Raw genomic sequence first — 24315 nt, 5'->3', positions numbered from 1 at the left:
TTTTAAGAAAAAATAAGTTTGTAACTCACTTTGCAGCCTGTCACAAAAAGCATAACATGGGTGGAGATACACTCACATGATCACGTTTAGCCAGCAAATGCCTACAGTTATTTTGTACCAACCAAGACTGTTCTCCACCAGAAAAATAGCCAAGTGACAAGTTTTGACAGATCCGAGTGAGAGCAGACAAGTGTTTTTGGCAACAGGCTCATGAACAATCACACTGTTTAATGATCAAATGGTGCATTGCATGATGCAAATTCTGTATCTATGGAGAACACTCCATATATTTTTTATGTAGGCTCTTATGAATATAACCGCATCCACTATGAATATTTAAGGACCATATGAAGGCTGGATGATCAGTTGAGAGATGCCCTTCACTTAGATCTCTCTATAACAAATATAAATATTTATTAGGTTGTAGCTGTATTAACATCATATATAATACTAAAACATGTACAGCTGCATCAGCATTTTCTTTTATACTCTGTCTAGCATGGAAAATAATTTTGAACTGAAAACTTGGTAACCAATGTCAAGGAGAGAATTATTTTTGCCAAGTAAGGAGAATGCAAAGAGGATGGCAGAAAAGCTTATCCTCCACAAGATCTTTCTGTGGCATTTGTAAGTAGATGTTGCAGTTTTATGGATTTTATAAGTAAAGTTTAGTCCATTGAATAACTACGATTATGACAATGAAATCAAAACAAATCAAGGAAATGATATAATATAGTCTGGTTTAGAGCACATTGTCAATTTGTCAGAAACTCATAGCAGTGATTAATCTGATGACAGCAGTATTCAAATTTATGGAGGCATCGCTCCCAGGACAGTTCCTTTGGTTTCATGGAGCAAGCCTGATTTATTCAGATATCATCTATAAGAATAAGACCCAAACTACAGTTGCACAGGTAAGCAAAAAAACTCTAGAACTGCAGACACAGAAGGTATAATGCTGACTGTGGTTTTTGCTCTTAGAAAAACACAAAAAACTTGCTACTACTTTAATTTTTTATTTATGTTGCTGGATTTTTTTGCAATAAATATATTTATACTATCGACTGACCAAATTCTCCCAAGTTTGAATAAGCAACAGATAAATCCACTCTACCTTCATCAAACCATCATACACAGTATTTTCCTAAAGCTCAGTAGGGTCTTTCAGATAATATAAACATTAACCGGTTTATCGCTATTATGGTAAAAATATAATTTGATTTTTCAAGTCACAGCAGATGTAAGTTGAGTATAGCTTAGCTCTTTTTCCAAGTGCCTTGGGCATAAATAGGTAATCAATCATATTTAATCAATATGTTGTTCAGCCATGCAGATTCCCATGTCTATAATTTCAGCTTTATTCAAATGCTCTTTAGTCTCAGTACATTCTTCATTGATTTTTTTTTTCATCCAAAAGAGGCACAGAAATAAATAAGTGGTACATCTTAAGACTTGGAAATATCAATTTCATTTAAAAAAAAAGAAAATAAACTCCTTTGACTATCATTATATCCAATATATTTCACCATTTTAAAGTTTGGAGCAGGTCTTCTTAGTTGTCTGGGCTTCACTCTCACTGAGAATGCCCTACTGGGACTATAGGAATGGACTTCAAAAGTAACAGAATGAGGTATCAATAGCTCACTTTAACATATTTGGTAGAGCAAACATACAAACATGCCATGAAGAGGAAATACGAGTCTTTATACACAGTTTCCATCTACATTCAAAAGTGGCAGATGGAATGGATTTAAAAGCCCTGTGAGTTCCAGTTCAAAATACTAAACAAAGCCTCTACCAATAACCACAATTTTGGTGATCGAAGTCACATGTAAACGTTGATTATTCTCTTTAAAATATTAAAGTGCTGCAAAATGCCTCTTATTGTCAGTCTTTTCTTTGTCTAGGCTGGCACTGAATAAAGATGAGCTTAGTTGTTTCAGTTTGTTTGAAAACCATTGAAAAATGTAAATAACCGTTGAGCTTAGAATAAACAGTTGAATGTGGCATTTGCTTTCCTTTTAAATAGCTTGAAATGAGAGGAAGAACAGCATGACATTAAAAGCACAATCTATCTTACTGTGTGGTTCTTTTCCAGCGACTTCCGAAGAGCATTGCTCTTCACTAATTCCAGAAGATAACAAGAAGCTGCGTTTGGCCGGTTTGATCAGTGAAAATGAGAGGCGAGAAAGAACATTTGCATTTGAAATTGGTCTTTAATCTGGCTGTCCTAGACCTAGGAGCTGTAGCAGACTCTCCATATCTCGACAGACCGTCCTATTTCTTGCAAACAAATTATGTATGTCTTTGTAAAACCAAGAAGCTCATCTAAAGTATTCATATTTAGATGTGCAGAAGTCCCCTTTCTTATCCAGGAGTAAAAAGTCTTTCTTACTCAGAGGTAGAAATGCAACTGCAAGTAAAATATAAAAGGGACGTGTATTTCAGTCCCAAATTTATTCTGTTTTGGTAATTCCTTGCATCTGGGTAAGTGAACAAGTGCTAAGTCACTTCTAGGCTCGCTTTATACCTCTTAGCAAAGCTCACCATAGCTCTAAAAAAAAAAAAAAATAAATGTAAAGAAAAATGTCACTGTACAGCTCATTACTAGCTCCTGATTCAGAAGGCAGAAATACAGCTCCAGAGTCAAATGCCTTCCAAAACAAGGTCTGAGAGCAACAGCATTTTTGGCTTATAGTTGGGCTAAGCACCCTTCAAATATTTAGCTTTAATCTTCAGTGAAAAAGTCTGGATGCTGAGATTAAAATATATTGTACTGAACACTGGCTTTATTTCCTCAGTTTCTTCCAGCAGAAGACCTCTCAAGCACTCCCCACTCTCACTTCTGTATAAATCATAAACCTCAATCAGTCATTTCTATTCTCTTTTTGCTATTTCATAAGTTGCCAAGAAGACCTTGGCCTTTTAAATTGCTTATTCTTGTTGAGAAAAGACTCCAGAAGTCCCTCCTCAACTTATAAAGATGATACCAGTGTTAATTTTCCTTACTATACTTTGAGTAGATGATAAAAGTAGATGCCTAACCAAAAAAATCTTAACCTTTGTAATGAAAAAATGGCACAAAATCATTCTTCCCATTGGCCCTGTCGATAAAGGTGATGATGCAGGACTGAAACAATGTTGGAACTCAGTGTTAATTTTCCTTACTGTATTTTGAGTAGATGATAAAAGTAGATGCCTAACCAAAAAAATCTTAACCTTTGTAATGAAAAAATGGCACAAAATCATTCTTCCCATTGGCCCTGTCGATAAAGGTGATGATGCAGGACTGAAACAATGTTTGAACTCATTTTCATAGAATCATAGAATCGTCTAGGTTGGAAGACACCCTTGGGATCATTGAGTCCAACCATCTATCCTACTCTACAAAGTCCTCCCCTACACCATTTCCATTTTCATTTCCATTTCCAATTTCATTTACCATTTCCTATCTTGGTGCACTGATATAGAAACTCTGTAAAATTTGTAGATGGGACATCAGCTGTCTAACAAACAAGACTAATACCTCTCACTCAACTGTGTAAGTTTAAAAGAAGCAATCAGAACGCAATTCTAGTACCATTCTCTCTCCTCAAAACATCTCTGCCCAAGTATGAACCTTATTTACAAAATTTGTTTGATAAATCCCAAACAGACAGAACCTAATTTACGAAATTGTTTGGATAAATCCCAAACAGCCTTCTTCCCACTAGCTCTTCATGAGGAGCCTGCTGCCATTTGCCTCCCTCCCTCCCAGCCACTTCAAACTCTTCAGCATCCTTTGAGTATCAATACAACCCTGTGATAATCGGTACTCCTGGGAAGTTCAAGACTGAGCCACTGCTGCCAACTGGTTGTGGCATGTATTGCTATCTACAGAAAGAAGAATTAAGCAATAATTCAAATTAATTTGTGTACTGTGTTTGCGGAAGGAGTTCGAGTATGATCCATAATGCATTTAACAGGAAACCACAATGTGTGTTTTTCAGTAAAAAAGCCCAACAAGAACCTGAGGTTCAAAAGGCTGTTTTTTTAAATAAAGTTTGGAATCCTTTTCTGCAGCTGGGACATCTTTTACAGGTGTAAAATTATATCTCAGATAGCAATGACAAAGGGCTAAGTCCAGCTTTGTGAAAGAAGCTTTTTCTTAGGGAAACTCACAATGAACAGTTCAAGTTTCTGCTCTAAAGTGCACCCTGGAGGACCTCTCCTTCAGCAGGAGAGAAGCATGTACAGATTGGTCACACTCAACGAAGGTTTGTCACTTTGAACAGCACCCTTACTCACCAGGTTACAGACCCAGGACAACCCCTCTGATCTCAGAAGCTGCACAGCAGCTGTTAGTTAAGCCCTCCGTGCAATTTCACACACAATGAGCTGGTTTTAAAGTGAGGAAAGCTGATGTAATAACTAATTCTTTCCTTTTGCACATATTTTCTAATATCTGTACCTCCTCTTGCTGTGGGTAGTCTTCTGAAGTCCCTCTGAGATACTATCTATGCTGTACCCAGTCAAAGCTCTACATCTGTTTCACAAGAAAGTAAAGAAGAGGGTGTGAAGGTGTGTCACTCCCCCTTCCCTCTCTAGCTCTCTTTTCTGAAAGTTGTTCCAAATTATTTTCCCTTTGGTTGGACTTAAGATTCAAAATGTTGAATGTGAATATATTCACCACAACAGCAAGACTTCACTTTTCTTGAGAAACCCTTAGACATTTGTTTTTATGGACTCTCATAAAGGCCATCATGAAACCTCAAAATATTTAGATATTGGATAATATCTAAACATTGGATAATAAAAAAAAGGAGTGATCCAAACTTTTAAATGCTTATCCAAAGAGATTTGAATAGTTAGACGTTTCAAGGTCAAACAGTCAATACAATCTCTGATTAGTAGAGCTGAGCAAATATCTAAAGATTTATTTTTTTTTCAGGAAGCAGTGTTTAAACATTTAAAAAAATCTGTTGCAGCCATTCTATTCTATTTCTTCACTTTCAGCTCAGCATTCAAATGGCTGTGTTCTACTAGAACAAAGAAAAATCAAAAATATGGATACTCACAATCAATGACATTGCATTCTTGTGCACAATTAATCAAACTAATGGGGCTTGCATATAGTAGGCAAAAATTGGAGTGAAATACTGTAGTCAAAAATGAAAAACATAAACACATAAAGAAATTGTAAAATGCTCGTAGGTTGCCTACAAGCAGAAAATGAGACAAAGTAAATTGTATAAACTGTTCATTATAAATTCGTTTTTCATCTCTAGGATTCAGTGTGAAATAACAATTACACATGACATTTGTTGCTGGTCAACAAATAGATCCACTTGCTTTTAGTATCCAGCCAGATATATGTTATGTAGTTGTTTATTTGGAAAGGAAAAACATGTTGATAACTATCTGCAAAATTAAAAATATTTTTCCCTAAAATATAATTTATGAATTCATAATTGGATATATGACAGTGAACTTTTCCTTCTACTCGCGCATCAACAGTGTTTTAATTATCATCTGAGTCCATAAGGTACCAAGATGATTTAGAATGCGCTTACAAGTCTTTACAAAATGGCAAGATATTTTTATTGCAAACTGGTGGATGAAAGCAAGTCAGGGGAAGCCCACAAATTCCTGGCCATGCAATATAGATGTTGAAAGGACATAGGAAATGGAAGGATCTCTAAAACATCTGAATTTGTCCTATAAGGCAGCATCTTTCTTGCTACTACCTAAGTAGGCAAAACAGAAACACAAACATATTTGTTTGTTTTTATTGGAATAATCTATTACACACTAAAATGACTCCTTTAACTGCATGTATATTTTGTGTTCCTGAGAGTGTAAGCATTTCAAAACCATGAGGAGCTGGCTGAATGCTTTCCTAACACTGATAATTCAGCTGCCTCAACCTCTCCTCCCACTTTCTATACATTCATCATCCAGAAAAAGCATAAGAAATGTTCCCTAAAAACTGTTTAATACCCTATAACAATTATCAGTACTGTAGGTGAAAAAAATAAATTACTTAATTTGCAATCTTAATCCTACATTACAAAGGTTCTATTTGGAAATTTGTCACTCGTGGATTAGGAGAAGACACAGTTTTGCACAGAAAGGAAGTCTCATACATTTCGACAGTAACAGATAATATACTATTTATCAAGGAGGGATATACTTTTAAAATTCTATTATTCTATTTTTTGCAGGACTTTTATCAAATTTAAAGATGGAAACTGTGTAATAACAGAGAGTTACTTTCTTCCCCTCCGTTTTTTGCAGATGTTGTTCAGTTGTGTCTCTTGGAATTAACAGAATGTGTGTCCCTGATTTGAAGTGGCCATGATCTAATCCCTACTCTACAAATAATGATCTAGCCTCTACTCTACAAATACAGAATCCATGATTCTGCAATACAGATGGTTGAGAAAAGCTTTACCAACAAAGATTAATTTATATTTCAATTGCCTTTCTTCTGTTCCAGGAAGACCAGTAATTGAATAAGACTGCATCTTCCCAACTATACTCCATCTTCTCAATGTCACCAGGAGTAGTGACAGGATTATGGAGTGGATGGGATGTTCATCTTATCCTTGGATATGCCACAGCTGGAAAAAGCCAGACATCATGTTCGATGGTACTTTCTCCTGTATTTTGAGATCTGTTGTTATGGTGATAGTTCCAGGAGGGAACATTAATGAGGATGACTTGAAAGCTTTGATGTTTCCAGTACAATTATTTTTAACATCTTGTAAGAGAAGGTGACAGTAAGCACTGCTCTTTGCTAAATATGTGTCATTGTATCAGCTTTCATGAAAATTACCTGAATTTCTGTTTATTATGTATCTGTAATGCAATGCTGAATAGGAATACACATATACATATTTATATGTAATAAAAAGGATTCAGAAGAAAAAAAAACCCTGCTTATTTTCTCACAAAGGATATATAATCTGTTATTCCTAAGAACCTGCGTACAGCAATAAGTGACTTTCAGTTATTAAGTAATCCTTAAGAGTATTGTTCTTCTGTGACACCCTGAGAGCTAACCTGCACGACCTCAACCCAAAACAACTCTATGAACCCACGTCACCCAAAACACAGGTCTGCAGACACACTAACCTGGATGACCTCAAACCCAAAACAATTCTACGAACCCACATCACCCAAAACACAGGTCTGCAGACACACTGCATTGCCCAGACCACGATTCACCAGCCGAGGGTAAGCAGTAGAGACAGAGGAATCGTTGGCCCAGAGTCCTTCAACTCAGAGGTACTTGATGTTGGCCAAAAACTTTGTCTCACGTTATGTTATGGACGCATGCGGCTACTTACATATTCTTCATAGGCCTCGTGTGCAGGTGGTGGGGGTGGTCTGTAGCCCGGGACCGCTGGGGCACCCCTTGCTCTAGGGGTGGGCACACCTCTCGCCACTGGTGGGACAGGGAGGGCTCCACGGGTGACCGGTGCTCCTCGGGGCGCTTGGGCACCTCGTCCAGGCGGGGGTGGAGGAATCGCACCCCCGCGTCCCCTGAGAGGAGCAAAAAGAAGTGGTCACTTCAGTGTGTATGGCAAGGGAGGGGGTGCAAGTCCTACCCCATTTTAAAGGCTCTTACTTTTTTACTGCCATTTGAGGTATCGTATAACTGGTGTTTTCGCAGCTACAATGCCAAGTGCTTTTAGGTAAGGGAGGGGGTGCAAGTCCTACCCCATTTTAAAGGCTCTTACTTTTTTACTGCCATTTGAGATATCGTATAACTCTGGTGTTTTCGCAGCTACAATGCCAAGCGCTTTTAGGCCTACTCGCGCATCAACAGTGTTTTAATTATCATCTGAGTCCATAAGGTACCAAGATGATTTAGAATGCGCTTACAAGTCTTTACAAAATGGCAAGATATTTTTATTGCAAACTGGTGGATGAAAGCAAGTCAGGGGAAGCCCACAAATTCCTGGCCATGCAATATAGATGTTGAAAGGACATAGGAAATGGAAGGATCTCTAAAACATCTGAATTTGTCCTATAAGGCAGCATCTTTCTTGCTACTACCTAAGTAGGCAAAACAGAAACACAAACATATTTGTTTGTTTTTATTGGAATAATCTATTACACACTAAAATGACTCCTTTAACTGCATGTATATTTTGTGTTCCTGAGAGTGTAAGCATTTCAAAACCATGAGGAGCTGGCTGAATGCTTTCCTAACACTGATAATTCAGCTGCCTCAACCTCTCCTCCCACTTTCTATACATTCATCATCCAGAAAAAGCATAAGAAATGTTCCCTAAAAACTGTTTAATACCCTATAACAATTATCAGTACTGTAGGTGAAAAAAATAAATTACTTAATTTGCAATCTTAATCCTACATTACAAAGGTTCTATTTGGAAATTTGTCACTCGTGGATTAGGAGAAGACACAGTTTTGCACAGAAAGGAAGTCTCATACATTTCGACAGTAACAGATAATATACTATTTATCAAGGAGGGATATACTTTTAAAATTCTATTATTCTATTTTTTGCAGGACTTTTATCAAATTTAAAGATGGAAACTGTGTAATAACAGAGAGTTACTTTCTTCCCCTCCGTTTTTTGCAGATGTTGTTCAGTTGTGTCTCTTGGAATTAACAGAATGTGTGTCCCTGATTTGAAGTGGCCATGATCTAATCCCTACTCTACAAATAATGATCTAGCCTCTACTCTACAAATACAGAATCCATGATTCTGCAATACAGATGGTTGAGAAAAGCTTTACCAACAAAGATTAATTTATATTTCAATTGCCTTTCTTCTGTTCCAGGAAGACCAGTAATTGAATAAGACTGCATCTTCCCAACTATACTCCATCTTCTCAATGTCACCAGGAGTAGTGACAGGATTATGGAGTGGATGGGATGTTCATCTTATCCTTGGATATGCCACAGCTGGAAAAAGCCAGACATCATGTTCGATGGTACTTTCTCCTGTATTTTGAGATCTGTTGTTATGGTGATAGTTCCAGGAGGGAACATTAATGAGGATGACTTGAAAGCTTTGATGTTTCCAGTACAATTATTTTTAACATCTTGTAAGAGAAGGTGACAGTAAGCACTGCTCTTTGCTAAATATGTGTCATTGTATCAGCTTTCATGAAAATTACCTGAATTTCTGTTTATTATGTATCTGTAATGCAATGCTGAATAGGAATACACATATACATATTTATATGTAATAAAAAGGATTCAGAAGAAAAAAAAACCCTGCTTATTTTCTCACAAAGGATATATAATCTGTTATTCCTAAGAACCTGCGTACAGCAATAAGTGACTTTCAGTTATTAAGTAATCCTTAAGAGTATTGTTCTTCTGTGACACCCTGAGAGCTAACCTGCACGACCTCAACCCAAAACAACTCTATGAACCCACGTCACCCAAAACACAGGTCTGCAGACACACTAACCTGGATGACCTCAAACCCAAAACAATTCTACGAACCCACATCACCCAAAACACAGGTCTGCAGACACACTGCATTGCCCAGACCACGATTCACCAGCCGAGGGTAAGCAGTAGAGACAGAGGAATCGTTGGCCCAGAGTCCTTCAACTCAGAGGTACTTGATGTTGGCCAAAAACTTTGTCTCACGTTATGTTATGGACGCATGCGGCTACTTACATATTCTTCATAGGCCTCGTGTGCAGGTGGTGGGGGTGGTCTGTAGCCCGGGACCGCTGGGGCACCCCTTGCTCTAGGGGTGGGCACACCTCTCGCCACTGGTGGGACAGGGAGGGCTCCACGGGTGACCGGTGCTCCTCGGGGCGCTTGGGCACCTCGTCCAGGCGGGGGTGGAGGAATCGCACCCCCGCGTCCCCTGAGAGGAGCAAAAAGAAGTGGTCACTTCAGTGTGTATGGCAAGGGAGGGGGTGCAAGTCCTACCCCATTTTAAAGGCTCTTACTTTTTTACTGCCATTTGAGGTATCGTATAACTGGTGTTTTCGCCGCTACAATGCCAAGTGCTTTTAGGTAGTGTCTCAGGAAGAACTCATACTATGGAGAGGAATTATTTTTAAGCCATCCAGTGCCTTTCACACAGAACCACAGAATCACATGGGGTTGGAAGGGACCTCTGGAGATCATCTAGTCCAACCCCCTGCCAAAGCAGGGCCACCCAGAGCCTGTCCCAGAGCAGCACATCTAGTCCAACCCCCTGCCAAAGCAGGTCCACCCAGAACAGGTCCCACAGGAACATGTCCACTTGAGGTTTGAATGTCTCCAGAGATGAAGACTCCCCCACCTCCCTGGGCAGCCTCTTCCAGGGCTCTGCCACCACCAAAGGAAAGAAGTTCCTCCTCGTGTTTAAGTGGAACTTCTTCTATTCAAGTTTGTGCTCATTTCCTCTTGTCCTATCCCTGGACACCACTGAAAAAAGACCGGCCCCATCCTCTTGACACCCTCCCTTTAAGTATTTATAAGCATTGATCAGATCCCCCCTCAGTCTTCTCTTCTCTAGACTAAAGAGACCCAAGTCCCTCAGCCTTTCCTCATCTTTGTAGCCCTCTGCTGTACCCTCTCCAGCAGTTCCCTGTCCTTCTTGAACTGGGGAACCCAGAACCAGACACTGTGCTCCAGATGATAAGTATTTATAAGCATTGATCAGATCCCCCCTCAGTCTTCTCTTCTCTAGACTAAAGAGACCCAAGTCCCTCAGCCTTTCCTCATCTTTGTAGCCCTCTGCTGTACCCTCTCCAGCAGTTCCCTGTCCTTCTTGAACTGGGGAACCCAGAACCAGACACAGTGCACCGGATGGGGAACACCTGATCGTTGTGTTGCTTGTACTAATGAAATTCTGGATCACTGTAATTCACAGAGTTGCAGTTACTCCAAAGCAGTTCTACAGGAAGAAGGAACTTTTTCTGTTGCTCTCAACTTGGGTTAGAAGAGCAGTCATCTCTTTCATTCTCATGTTTATTGGTGGGTGGGAGAAAGCTGATGATGCAGCATGGCAGAAACTCGCAAATCAAAGAAGAGCAGGAGTATAAAAGGAGAGTAAGAACTTTTCTTCCTGTCTAACATGGTTCAGCACAAGGGAAGAGTAATGTGGGATTCTGCTTTCCCCCATTGTGCAGAGACAACAGCCCACACAGGCAAGCACAGAGAGGTTCAGCATTCTCCCATTTGGTTATGCTATATCCACCTTGCTGTACTAATTGGTAGGTCAGAAGAAGCCGTTAGTGGTTAAAAAGAGGTTCTTGTAAGTACACCATACAACAGAAGGGGGATATATCAGGGAAGCAATCTGTGGGTTTTATTTCAGAGCAGTATGCTCCTGAGCGTGCTGCCCCTTCTAAGACTGTGAGTGCCAGGCAGAACTGTGTGTGACACCCAGATCCAGGGCTGTGAGGGGCACTCGGATCTCCCGCAGCAGTATGAAGTGTGGCTTGTTCCCTGGTGAAGCAACCAAACCCATAGCACTAGCTTGTGGTGTTCACTGGTTCACCACAAGTTTCAGCAGCCTATTTTAGAATCACAGAATGGTTTGAGTTGGAAAGGACCTTTAAAGGTCATCTAGTCCAACCCCTCTGCCCTTGGGCAGGGACATCTTTCACCTGATCAAATGTCTCAAAGCCCTGTCCAACCTGACCTTGAATACCTCCAATGATGAGGCATCCACAACTTCTTTGGAAAACCTGTTCCAGTGTTTCATCGCCTTTACCAAAAAATACTTCTTCTCTATGATCACAGAATGGTTTGAGTTGGAAAGGACCTTTAAAGGTCATCTAGTCCAACCCCTCTGCCCTTGGGCAGGGACATCTTTCACTAGATCAAGTGTCTCAAAGCCCTGTCCAACCTAACCTTGAATACCTCCGATGATGAGGCATCCAAAACTTCTTTGGAAAACCTGTTCCAGTGTTTCATCACCTTTACCAAAAAATATTTCTTCCCTATGTCCAAACTAAACCTACCCTCTTTCAGTTTAAAACCACTGCCCACTGTCCTGACACTACAGGGCCTGGCAAAAAGGCTTTCTCCATCTTTCTTATAAGTCCCCTCTATAACCGGAAAGGCTGCAGTGAGGTGTCCCCAGAGCCTTCTCTTCTCCAGGCTGAACAACCCCAACTCTCTCAGCCTGTCCTCACAGGAGAGGTGTCCAATCCCTCTGATCGTTTTCATGGCCCTCCTCTGGACCCGTTCCAACAGGTTCATGCCTTTGTACCCTCTTTCAGTTTAAAACCACTGCCCACTGTCCTGACACTACAGGGCCTGGCAAAAAGGCTTTCTCCATCTTTCTTATAAGTCCCCTCTATAACCGGAAAGGCTGCAGTGAGGTGTCCCCAGAGCCTTCTCTTCTCCAGGCTGAACAACCCCAACTTTCTCAACCTGTCCTCACAGGAGAGGTGTCCAATCCCTCTGATCGTTTTCATGGCCCTCCTCTGGACCCGTTCCAACAGGTTCATGCCTTTGTTGTGCTGGGAACCCCAGAGCTGGACACAATACTCCTGTGGGGCCTCATGAGAGCCAAGTAGAGGAGCAGAGTCACCTCCCTCAACCTGCTCAATCCCTTCAACCCCCAGTCTGTGCTGACACTGGTGATTACAAAGGAGTGGGACCCTGCACTTGGCCTTATTGAACTTCATGAGGTTCACATGGGTCCACTTCTCAAGCCTGTCAAGGTTCCTCTGGTTGCTATCTCTTCCCTCAAGTGTACCACCATAAATATAATTATGTTGGGACCCTGCACTTGGCCTTATTGAACTTCGTGAGGTTCATGTGGGCCCACTTCTCAAGCCTGTCAAGGTTCTTCTGGATGCTATCTCTTCCTTCAAGTGTAACAACTGTACCACCATAAATATAATTATGCTATTGGCATAAATTGTTAGCATAAATATTTAGCTGAAAAAACTTCAATTGCAAATTATTTTTTTTTAAATACTCTCCAGAGATTTCTGTCTGGTAAACAAAGAAAGCATCTAAGATCCTGTCTCTGTCCAATTGATACAATCGTTTGGGTATTTTGCAGGAAGTGGGGGCCAGCACTCCACTGATTATGCTTTGAACCTAATTTAAAAGCTGCCAGTCTGTTGCAGTGATGTTCTGAACACCATTATTAAGTTGCATAAATATTTAGCTTAAAAAACTTCAGTTGCAATTTTTTTTTTTTTAATATTCTCCAGAGATTTCCGTCTGGTAAATAGAGAAAGCATCTAAGATCCTGTATCTGTCCAACTGATCCAATCGTTTGGGTATTCTGCAGGAAGTGGGGGCCAGCACTCCACTGATTATGCTTTGAACCTAATTTAAAAGCTGCCAGTCTGTTGCAGCGATGTTCTAAACACCCTTATTAACTAAAGGCCTTCAGAGACCTAAGGTGTAAGGAAGACTGGCTTCTGAGCCCAAAAAGAATTTGAGTGAAAGATGGTCATGAATGACAAGTATAAAAAATCCTATGTACGTGCATAGTACTATGGATAAAAGATTCCATTCAAGAAGAACTGAGGGAAACTATGATAGACACCTTCAGGAGAAAAAAAAAAAGTCATACACAAGATCAGCCAGTTGAATTATGAAAGAACAATTCCTCTGGCAGCATTCCTAAGGCACCTCCATACTCCATTTCCTCCAAAATTAAAGTGGATTTCTTAGGACCCATCCTGAAATGATCTCTACTGATGCCTAGAAGTAGCTAGGTAACTTAGATGCCTGAGGCAACGAATTTCTTAAGGGTTCACAGTGAAAAGTAAGTCTGAAACAGTGCATTAAGATTATGAACAAGCAGAGCTATCTGCTACCTATATATGAAAAATACTTGGAAGAACTCAGGAAACATTCGTACACCAATATTTGTAGATGATGCCAGTGAAATCCATATAAAACTGATAATGCATACAACAAACAATATATAATAATATTCATACCAAACACCAGTAATTATTTGGCAAATGAAGTTCCACCCAGACTATGTAATCTTTTCTGACTATACTATTTTATTGATCCAAGACTTCATGCTACTGACCATGCTGACCATATTCTTTCCTAGAAATATCCTTTCACTGCCTTCATCATCTGCTCTGATTTGTTGTTTGACACTTCTATACCAACCATTGTAGCCTGTGAACTGTAGACCAGAGAACCTGGCACAACACAGACCCACACAAGTTGTCAGAAGAACATTTTGGTTTACTGGCCATGACATATATGCAACTTTCCTTTTCTTTTTTTTTAAACTATGGTTGTTTTACCATTGTTTTCACTTTCTAAAGTTATTGCCATAATCGTCAGGTTACCACACCTTGAAGGAGCTGCAGGTGGCACACGGATCCCTCTTCCTCGAATGCCTCGTCCACGTGCTGAATCTTCAGAACCGTTCAAATACGACAGTTCTCTCAGCTGCTCCTGGCGAATTTCATCGTTATAGTCCTGAAATGCAAAAGGGGAAACCTGCTGAAACTTTGTATTTTGGCTGAGCTGTCAAACCATACGAAACAGAGACTCCATGGATGGTATTTGGGTGAATTGTCCTGCATTATCACCTGCAGGCTGGAGAACCACGCAGTGGGAGCGGACAGACAGCTACCTATAATACGTGGACAGACAAATTTATATGGGTAGTTAAAATGTCCATAAAGAACACGTACACACAAAATAAACCACGCAAGGCCATGTTTACTATATAAAATTTACTATATAAAATTGTTAAATGATATAAAATAGGCCCATTCTAAGACTGCAGGATATGGACTGTAGCACTGCAAGCTTCTGCTGGCTCAGTAAACAGAACATTTGATGAGTCTCCTTTTCTTACTGATACAAAGTACCTAATATTGGGCAATTTTTATTTATTTTGCAACCTTTGTCTCAGCAGAAATTCCTTTTCCTTTAGCTTCCTTCCTTTGTATTCAGCCCTTTGCCTGCTGATCAGGGCAATAAGAGCCCACTGCAGTAGCTGCCTGGCTGGCAGCTGAACTGTGCGACAGCTAATTACTGTTTCAAAACAGAAAGGATTATTGAATTTCAACCCTTCAGTCTTTCCATCTTCCCACAGGCAACTGCTATTGACCATCATGCAAGGGGCCAAAAATGCTACACTGCCTGCTGCTTCTCGGGTGGGCAACTGTCCAGGACACGTTACAAGTCACACTGCTTTTTAGCCAAGTTAAAGACTGAGCAAACAGTAAGATGGAACTGGGGTCTTGCTCCTTCCTTCTCCTTCCTGAAGAGGTCCAGGGAAACTCATTAAAAATATGATGCTGATCCTGTTGCGTTCTAAGAGAGTGTAGGCCTGGTGATGATTTCCCTTCTGAATTTCTAGGGAATGCAGCTGGAGTGAAAATCATAGAATAGTTTGGGTTGGAAGAGACCTCTAAAGGTCATCTACTCCAACCCCCCTGCAATGAGCAGGGACAGCTTCAAGGAGTCAGGCTGCTCAGAGCCTCATCCAACCTGACCTCAAATGTTTCCAGGGACCTGTTAATGAAATTCAGAAAAGAACCCCATTTATACAATAGAGTGCATGGTATTTGTAGCAGAATCATAATTAAAAAACAATCCCTAATTTGCTAATACACCAGACAATGGCTTTCAGTTAACACCAATCCCCAAATATTTTTGCACATTTTTCTATCATTTTAACATTAATGGCAATAAAACAACAACATCTTACTAAATCAATGTGTTCTGTAAAACACAGAGGGAAAAACACGGATAGAATCAATGAGGTCACATTTACAGCAATTGCTGAACAAGTACCATCTACTGTGCCTTGCTTAATAGCATCTGTTATTCACGCTGGTTTACAAGAATTAGGACTTCAAACTTGCTGATCTGAGTTCACCCTTCAGATTCCATACCACTGCCGGGATTGAACTTCATTAATAATGCAAGAAATTTTGTAAGAGAAAGATATAGGGGTAAAAAAAAAAAAAAGAAAAGGACCTGCGAGGGATAGAAATTGGAATTTTCTGTGTTGCTGCTTTAATCTCTCCCCTTTGGAACATTGCTGTATAAATGAATTCTACCAGAAATTGCCTCAAAGCTGCTATTCCTTCCTCAGATGCATGTATCATTTAAAATCTTAGTATTGACGAAACAGAAAATCCAAATGAAGTTTATAATATACTGCAAGATCTGCAAACCTGCACCATTCTGTAATGCAATGCCCTCATTTTTTCTACAGGTTGTTTACTGCGTGTCCAGTTAAGAAACATGTACCAGGTATTATGAAATGGCAACGTAAAGGCAACAAAGTACACAGAAGACTGTAATTAAGATCCTGAAAGACAAAGATTTCAATAAAAAAACACGTAAAGGCAACAAAGTACACAGAAGACTGTAATTAAAATGCTGGGATGGGTATCCTGAAAGACAAGGATTTCAATAAAAAAATGTTAACTCTATATAGAACATTTATCTTCTCTGCCCTTTAAAAAGCATAATAAAGATCATCATTTCTAATTTTGAAATCTGCAATTTTCAACAGAAACGCTCACTTCAACACTTTCATTAAACAGAACATTACACTGAATTAATCTTTCATAACTGCCACGAGTCTAGCTAGAGACAGAGTATCCTACTGAATATTTAATTGTAGCTGAGTTCAGAGCAAAATTATGCTGCTGATGTTTCATATAGATCTAGTCCCAGGAGAGAGCACAAGGTGTTGCAAGATGCACCTGCACTGAAGAAAGTGTAATGAAGTAGCTACACACTGCAGTGGCACATTGTGTTTCAGAAAAAAACCCTACTCCTTGTATTAAAATAAGCTCATGAGAAAAATTCTGTGCTTCTTAGCATTTCTTACAACTCTTTATAGTCTTACAGCCATTCTTACAGCTCATAATCTACTTTAACTTCTATGTTTTGCTCTTGTTTATATCCTTAAAGACATTATATTACCTATGAACAGCTTTTCCATTTACTGATGACACTTAGGGTGCCATCTACCTGCACCACAGTGGTCAATATTTGCAAACCACCACTGTAGGTGAGCTAACCACCCCCATGCACAACTATTCACCCAAACGTGCCTTTTGACTTTAGAAATATCAAGGATTTAAAACCTTAGCAAAGCCAGTAACGCTCTGGGCCACCATAAATCGTTAACGTTTATCTAAGTGCCTAAAAACCAAATCACATGGTTAGATAAAGCATTCAGCATTCTAGAGTACGTGAACACATTTACCCCAAATTACCAAAAAATCATGTTTATTAATGAGGGTTGGGAATGATTAATTAGGTCGGTTGCCTTGACTGCTCCAGGAGCAAAGGAAACCCGTTAGTCTCAGGGTCCAGGTGGGCAGCAGTGGCAGAGAGGAGAGGCAGAGTGGAGAAAGCACGCCAACTGCTAGAGAACTCAATAAACCATTTCGGTAAAAAATAGCAAAAAGTGTGACGCAAGCTGCAAAACCTGATCTGAATTAACAAGAGCACATAGTGACAAGGGAGGAGAGTTAATAAAGAAATCAAAGGGTAAGGCACGGACAGAGGAAACGGATTTCAGGAATATATATCTATCATTAGCATAACAAAGGCTCCTAGAAGTCAAGGATAAATCAATCCCTTAAGGACTGTGATCTCCTGTCCTGATGTGCTTTGCATGTTTAAGTTCTTTCCATGCGTATGAATGATTTCACTATTAATAAATACCATTGCTCTTATCTGCAACAGCTGAATTTTATTCTAACTCCACAGTTAAGGGGAGAAGAATTTAGATTCAACACAAACTACCTGAAGAATGCAGAGTTATGGAAGTCAAAATTATAATCACAATTCTTCGAATCTGAAGTATGAATAGGGCTCACTTGGTTCCTTATACAGATGTCACTCCATAGCATGCACACATTCCTTACATGGTTAAGAGAGCCATGGATCATCTGAGGAGCAGACCATCCTCCATATGGTGTTACTACTACTAGGACAGATTTAAAGGTATCTTAATTCCACAGACAAATAACTACATATTAACGCCTTGCATTTAAGTCATCAAATGCCTTGATCTTAACGGAATGAAAAAGCAGTCACAAAAATAAATGCTTTTCTTGTGGTTATTTTTTCTATAGTTCTTAAAGTGCTCCCCGAAAAGGTCCCAAGGCACCAGTAACTCAAATTTACAGCTGGCCCATGCAGAGGTCTTACAGTCCTGGAAATCTCAAGCTGCTCTGCCAGAATGACAAAACACTCTTTCTCTCTCAGGCACGTAATATTTCCTGAAGCTGTCTGTTGCCAACAGAGAGCACCACGTTCACAGACATAACCTACACCCCCATCCCCTGCCCCTCTCTCCAGAGCTCAGGGAGCAGAAAGGAAACAGGAGATGGATCTGAACTACCACGGCACTTCTGCATCCTGCCCAGCTCCAGGGCTCCACCTATTTGAACAGATTCACTGAAGCTAGAGTATCTCCCCTAAATCCTCATGTTGCTGCCTTGGGGCTATTTTCAGGCGGTTTAAATTCCAATTAGCCTAAAATTTCCATTGACTACATGCTTCAGAAAACCTATAGTGAGTCAAAAGACGAAGACGACCTATTGAGTTTTAGGTGGAGCTATGTGATGTAGATATGGGCTTTTTTTGTTTGTTTGTTTGTTTTTAGATGCACACCATTTTTGGACACTAAAAGAGACACCGTCCAAGTGCTCCCTTGTGTATTTGGGGAAGCACTGAGCTTGTGAAAATAACTGGTGGTGAGGAGTTCCTGGAGTTGCTGCTTCTTCGTGTTCTCTGTGGCCTCATGACAGTGAACTGTGCTATGATTCAGCTTCAAAATACGGTGAGAACCACTCACCTGGATGCATAGGGTCAGGATGTGCAGTTAATTAAAGTGAAGAGGCCAAGAACCCAGGAATTCTCACTTTCTAGCTGAGCCTGCTGCAAAAAAGAAGAATAGCACTGGTTGCTCAGTACTAGAAGAGCTTGGTGAACTAAATCCTGAGTCAACAGAGATATTTGGCATGTCCTGCTATTTCTTTCTACTCTAAGAACCTGTTCTAAGACTGTAATGCATGCAAAATGTAAACACATCAGACTTTTCCTTGCACGTATCCAAAGCCTCTCTCTATCACTGTCTGCTTAGGAAACTTAGACAATTGTACCAGGTAGGTTGCATAGCCCTCTCCATCATCTAAAATCTGGGTGAGACAGTGCCCCTCAGCTGGGCATGCAAATTAAGTGGATGCAACTGCATCTTCAAATTTCATTCTTTGTCTTTCTAACACAAATTCAGAGTTCGTTGCAAAACATGAGATTCATCTGGAGCTGAGACCATGCCCAACCAAGCAATTCCTACAAAGTTCATCACGACCATAGGAGCTGGCTCTGGCCCACCCTACGTGGGTGTCTGATGGGTATGGCATATGTTCTCAACAGTATACGGAGAAGCTCAAAACCGACAGCTGTTTTGATGTTCCTAGATAAGACCCATGCTCCCTGAACCCATGTTTAATGTATATGCATGGTTTCCTGGTTACCTACAGTCAAAGCCATCTGTTAGGATGGCTTGTTGCCCGTTTGCAGATTGGTCTGATTATTTCACTACAGCATAGGTGCCGCGTAATGATGGGTTTAGATGGACAGCCTGCAGTGCACCACAAGTGACAACGCTCCTGCCAGAAGTCTTCCTCTCTGACTCCAATATTGCATTAGCACTACATGCCTCTTTGCATTTGCCCATATATATTGGCACTTAGGTAAGGCCATTTCGTGTGCATGCAGTCCTCTGGCAGCCAGTAGCCCCAATAAATACATAAAAATATAAATATAACCCATCTGAGCCCAAGGAAGAGATTATTTTCTCTAAGCAATCAGCAGCTTAGCCAGATCCATAGCCATAAACGTTATGCCCTTTCACTTGCCACATATGCAAAAAATTGCTGTCTTCACCTGCTTATAGTCTGTCTGAAAAACAAACCTTAATTGTGCGGGTCACCCTTAGAGATTGGAACACATAAACCAGCCCATACATTTCTCTCAGTAGCAGTCTGAATGCGTTGCAGCCAATATGAGTTTCAGCTTATAAATGCCTATGGGCAGAATGCAAGCAGACATAAGCTGGAGCCACGTACACTTGCCTTTGAGGTTAGTTGACAGCTGGGGGATTTGTCAGCCTGCCACAGAGAGCACTAACCCAAGCGTGGATGTCATTTTTCTCTTTGAGCATGCACAATTAAATCTGCCTGGCATCATCAGCATGGGGCACCACACTCTACAAGCAGCATGGAAGGGAGGGGGGACGTCTTGCTCCTCAGCATCTGAAGAGAAGCTGCCAATCCCAGGGTGTAAATTGTGCAGAGGCAACCGCTATGAAACTTCAACCCAGATATTTTAGTCTTTACTAGAACAGAGCAAAATGAGCCTAATCTAATTGTATAATCAATTTATTATTTTTTTTTTTAAAGAGAGTTTTCAACAGAAGATTATTCCAGTTTACATGGAAATGCTGTTAGCCACACGAAATAACCACAATGAAGAAGGGTGCATGACAATTGAAAAATGTGCAGAAACCTGTATTAAATTTCTGCCATTTGCCCCAATTTGTTCCACCCCTCTTGCTCACAGCCCCTGCCCCCCCCAAACGAGCGTACACCGAGGTCTGTAATTCATTCAAACGACAGCTACGATGACTCAGAAGTCAGTTAGCTGACAGGTCCCTATCCCTGAATTTAATTCCGAGTCCATCCTGGCTGCCAGCGACTTGTGCTTGTTTACAGCTGTCACTTGAAGGGGAAATGTAAGGGAATTGGTAATATGAACGGAGGGCATCCAGCAGGCTGCAGGAAGGGTGGGGTAGCCACCCACTCCTGAAGAAATCCTTATGGATGCGCAGTGGATGGATGTTTACGCTGGGTCCTAGGAAGGAAGGGATGTGATACGGCTGCTCTTCCTCTGGGAAAACCTCTCGGTTGCTTCAAAGGAGGTGGGGAGAGGAGTAGGACTGCCACTGCTCTTCCCCAGCTGTTTCTTGGAGCTCCACCGCTAATGAGATCACTGATTGCTCTTAAGGCTGGAGTAACTCTCTACTACAGCCTACATTAAAGCCAAGGGAAGTAAAAAGCTATGCATAGTACCTACGCATCTTTTTTTTTCATCCAAGTATGCCAGGTGGGACCCATATTGCCTCCTGCTAACCCGCTGCTGTAGGTTTGCAGCCCCCTTGTCAAGGATAACAAGGATGGCAACAGCAGCCAGCAAAACCCAGGCAGGTTTACTCTCGTTAACGTGCCTGCCTCATCAGCCCAGCTGCCGCTACGCTCCCTCGGTCCCAGGCTGGCACAGCAAACAAAAGATGCTGCTCGACCTGAGGAGACTGGGAAGAGCAACGAAGGATGATATCTTACCATTGGTTTGTTGAGTGCCCTAAAAGAAAGGCTTTTGAATCATTTTAGAACTTTTAAAAATCCCAACTCTGTACAGGTTGATCACACAAAGTACATTGGGAGGGAACTCGATACGTGACAATGGAATTAGTTTTCAAAGCGACATTAGAATTTTTTTGACTTATTGCAATCCAGGGTTAAGATAACATAAGCTGCCCTTGCAGTAAAAAGACATTGAGGGGCTGGAGCGGGTCCAGAGAAGGGCAATGAAGCTGGTGAGGGGTCTGGAGAGTAAGTCTTCTGAGGAGAGGCTGAGGGAGCTGGGGGTGTTCAGTCTGGAGAAGAGGAGGCTGAGGGGAGACCTTATCACACTCTATAACTACCTGAAGGGGGGGTGTAGAGAAGTGGGGGTCAGTCTGGTCTCCCAAGTCACAGGAGATAGGACAAGGGGAAACGGCCTCAAGTTGCACCAGGGGAGGTTTAGATTGGATATTAGGAAACATTTCTTCACAGAAAGGGTTATCCAGCATTGGAATGGGCTCCCCAGGGAGGTGGTTGAGGCACCATCCCTGGAGGTGTTCAAAAGACGGGTTGACATGGTCCTCAGGAATATGGTTTAGTGGTTTGTTTTTTTGGTTTTGTGGTGGTTTTTTGTTTGGTTGTTTTTTTTTTTTTGGTCAGAGTTAGGTTGATGGTTGGACTAGATGATCTTTAAGGTCCCTTCCAACCTAGACGATTCTATGATTCTAAGACGACCTGCACCAGTGATGCTCTGACTGGAGCCGCGACTAGATGATCTTTAAGGTCCCTTCCAACCTAGACGATTCTATGATTCTAAGATGACCTGCACCAGTGATGCTCTGACGGGACCCTGCTGTCCCCTCCCCTGGTGGCACTGCCGCAGCCCCAGCACCAGCAGCACCACTGCCTGGCACAGCTGCTTGGCAGGGACGAAACCGGTGGCACAGACTGGGGCAAAATTGGACTGACAGTGAGAAAAAGGATGCAGGCTTTTTCCTTCCTTTGTCAGCCGTAGAGGCAGGCATGGGATTCCTTCCAGAAACCTCAGGCTGCCATCAGGGCTTGGCTTTGGAGAGGCAGCAGTGCCCCAGGCATTCTCCCTAGTCAGAGGTCGAGGCAGAAAACACAGTATCTGTATTTCTCACGCACTCCTTCTAGACAGAAATCCCACTAATCCAAACTAAACAGCATAGCGCATCCTCCCCAGAGCCAAGACTTTTTTTTTTTTTTTTGCATACTAAGAAAAAAAAAAATAAAACAAAACACGCTGGGAAGATGGTCTGTAATAGCATCGTAAAAAATACAGGAGCAATTTTCACTGCTGGAATCAAAGATATTTTAAATCTGCTTGGTTCAAACTTCTATAATCTAAATTAGTTTCAGTATGGAGAGATTTATGGATAGGCAGTGTAACGATACAGAGGGCAATCACAGGAGAGCAAGAAGGTATGCAAGGAGTCCCCCTCTCCACAATAAATCTAATAAGCATGAGGAAAAGACAGTGAAAAGATGCTGCTGCTGAATCTCAGGGTCACTATCTGAACTGTCATAGAAACTAAAAATATTAAAACAATTTATGCCAAACTTCAATTGAGAAAGAGTGCAAGTATAAAAAAAAATAAAGAAAAAAAATACTGAAAGGAAAGGGAAGAAACATATCAAATAAGAAAAGCTGAAATCATGCCATGGAAAAACAAAATAAATTGCAAGCTCAATAAATTAGCAAAAAGCATTTTCTCAAGTATGAAAGTTTAAAAAAGGTGATTTAATAATTCCATCAGGCAGCTATGCATCAGGTATAAGATGTTTTCTTTTCCGAATAAGATCTGAGATAAAATGAAAGATGATTAAGGAAATGACAAGCAGTAACAGGAGGTAGAAAATCATTTACAAGGAAAACCTTAGCCCATGTACCAAGCACAGATATACTAATTCCCAAGTACCCCTCCACTCTTTTTAAAGTACATGGTATATGAAAGAGTAGAAATGAAGTGTATAAAACTGAGCAAGAGCTATAATTAATGCAGCCAGATATACGTGAAAATATTGTCAGTTTCAAGCTCAGCAATTTAATATATAACATGATAAACATATTATCAGTTCTATATTTGTTTTCATTTAATTTGAATATATTTTATTTTGTTACTGCATAAACCCTTATGAATAAGATTATCCACCAGAAGATATGGCATCTGTATTTATAACGTCTCCTTTTCTGTTCTGCAGTATGCATTAAAGAAGGTTTCAGGTACTTTAACACAATCACCACTGCTTTTTTCTATATTTTTTTTTCTTTTAACAGAATATAATCTAATTCCTGCTCATTACCAGGTGGCAAAACGTTCTGCCTCTCAAAATCTTTTGGCTTCTTACGTTGCTTCACAGCTGGCACATCTAACCCATCTGTCCCCTGGTGGCTGCACAAGATTTTCCTTCAAACACAAACAATCTGGGCTCGAGGGGAAAAGTGAAATCAATTCCACAGCTGAAGGACCCTCTCACCCAGAACATATGAGCAAAAGAAACTCAGAGGATTCAGATTGAGCACAACTATTAACCCTAGGAGCGTGTAGTGGAGGGAGAGACGCAGCCCATCGCGTGGAATGGGGCCAGAAAACTTACAGGTAAAAATCTGTTTATAAACAGCACCCAGAAGTGGAAACCCATCTTTTAAACAGATGAATTTATAGCAAGATAGTACATTTAGTATATGACCCACTGTACTTCTGTATCCCAGCTTCTGCATACACTTCAGTGTTACTCCAAACATGGTATATTCCTGCATCAGGTAATCTTTTGATATGCATTGGACACAGAGGCTAACCATATTCCTAGAGGAAAATCTCAAGTATGCTGGAGAGATGCAAATGGGATAAAAAAAGTCAGACTTTGTGATCAGATTCCCTCGATAATACTAGATTCATTAGCATATAACTTCATTTCTGACTTGCAAGCCCACTGGTGTTATTTTCTTATAAACTAGTTTATTTTTATAGAAATGCAACATGATAGAATT

At 40.7% G+C, this 24315-nt stretch overlaps 1 protein-coding gene across 1 annotated transcript in view; it reads right to left on the bottom strand.

Annotated features, from left to right (window-relative positions):
• Positions 1–24315, bottom strand: part of KHDRBS2 (KH domain containing, RNA binding, signal transduction associated 2) — a 256689-nt gene that overhangs the window by 72995 nt on the left and 159379 nt on the right. Inside the window, exons 5-8 of the mRNA XM_014943940.1 lie at positions 14261–14388; positions 9649–9844; positions 7800–7906; positions 7332–7553 (exon numbers count right to left, since the gene is read on the bottom strand). Coding sequence (XP_014799426.1) covers positions 7332–7553; positions 7800–7906; positions 9649–9844; positions 14261–14388 — 653 coding nt within the window. The remainder of the gene's footprint in view (positions 1–7331; positions 7554–7799; positions 7907–9648; positions 9845–14260; positions 14389–24315) is intronic.

Source organism: Calidris pugnax, unplaced genomic scaffold (genome assembly GCF_001431845.1).
Source record: "Calidris pugnax isolate Ruff unplaced genomic scaffold, ASM143184v1 scaffold105, whole genome shotgun sequence".
Classification (NCBI taxonomy): Eukaryota; Metazoa; Chordata; class Aves; order Charadriiformes; family Scolopacidae; genus Calidris; species Calidris pugnax.
This window is presented reverse-complemented; position numbering and strand designations above follow the sequence as displayed.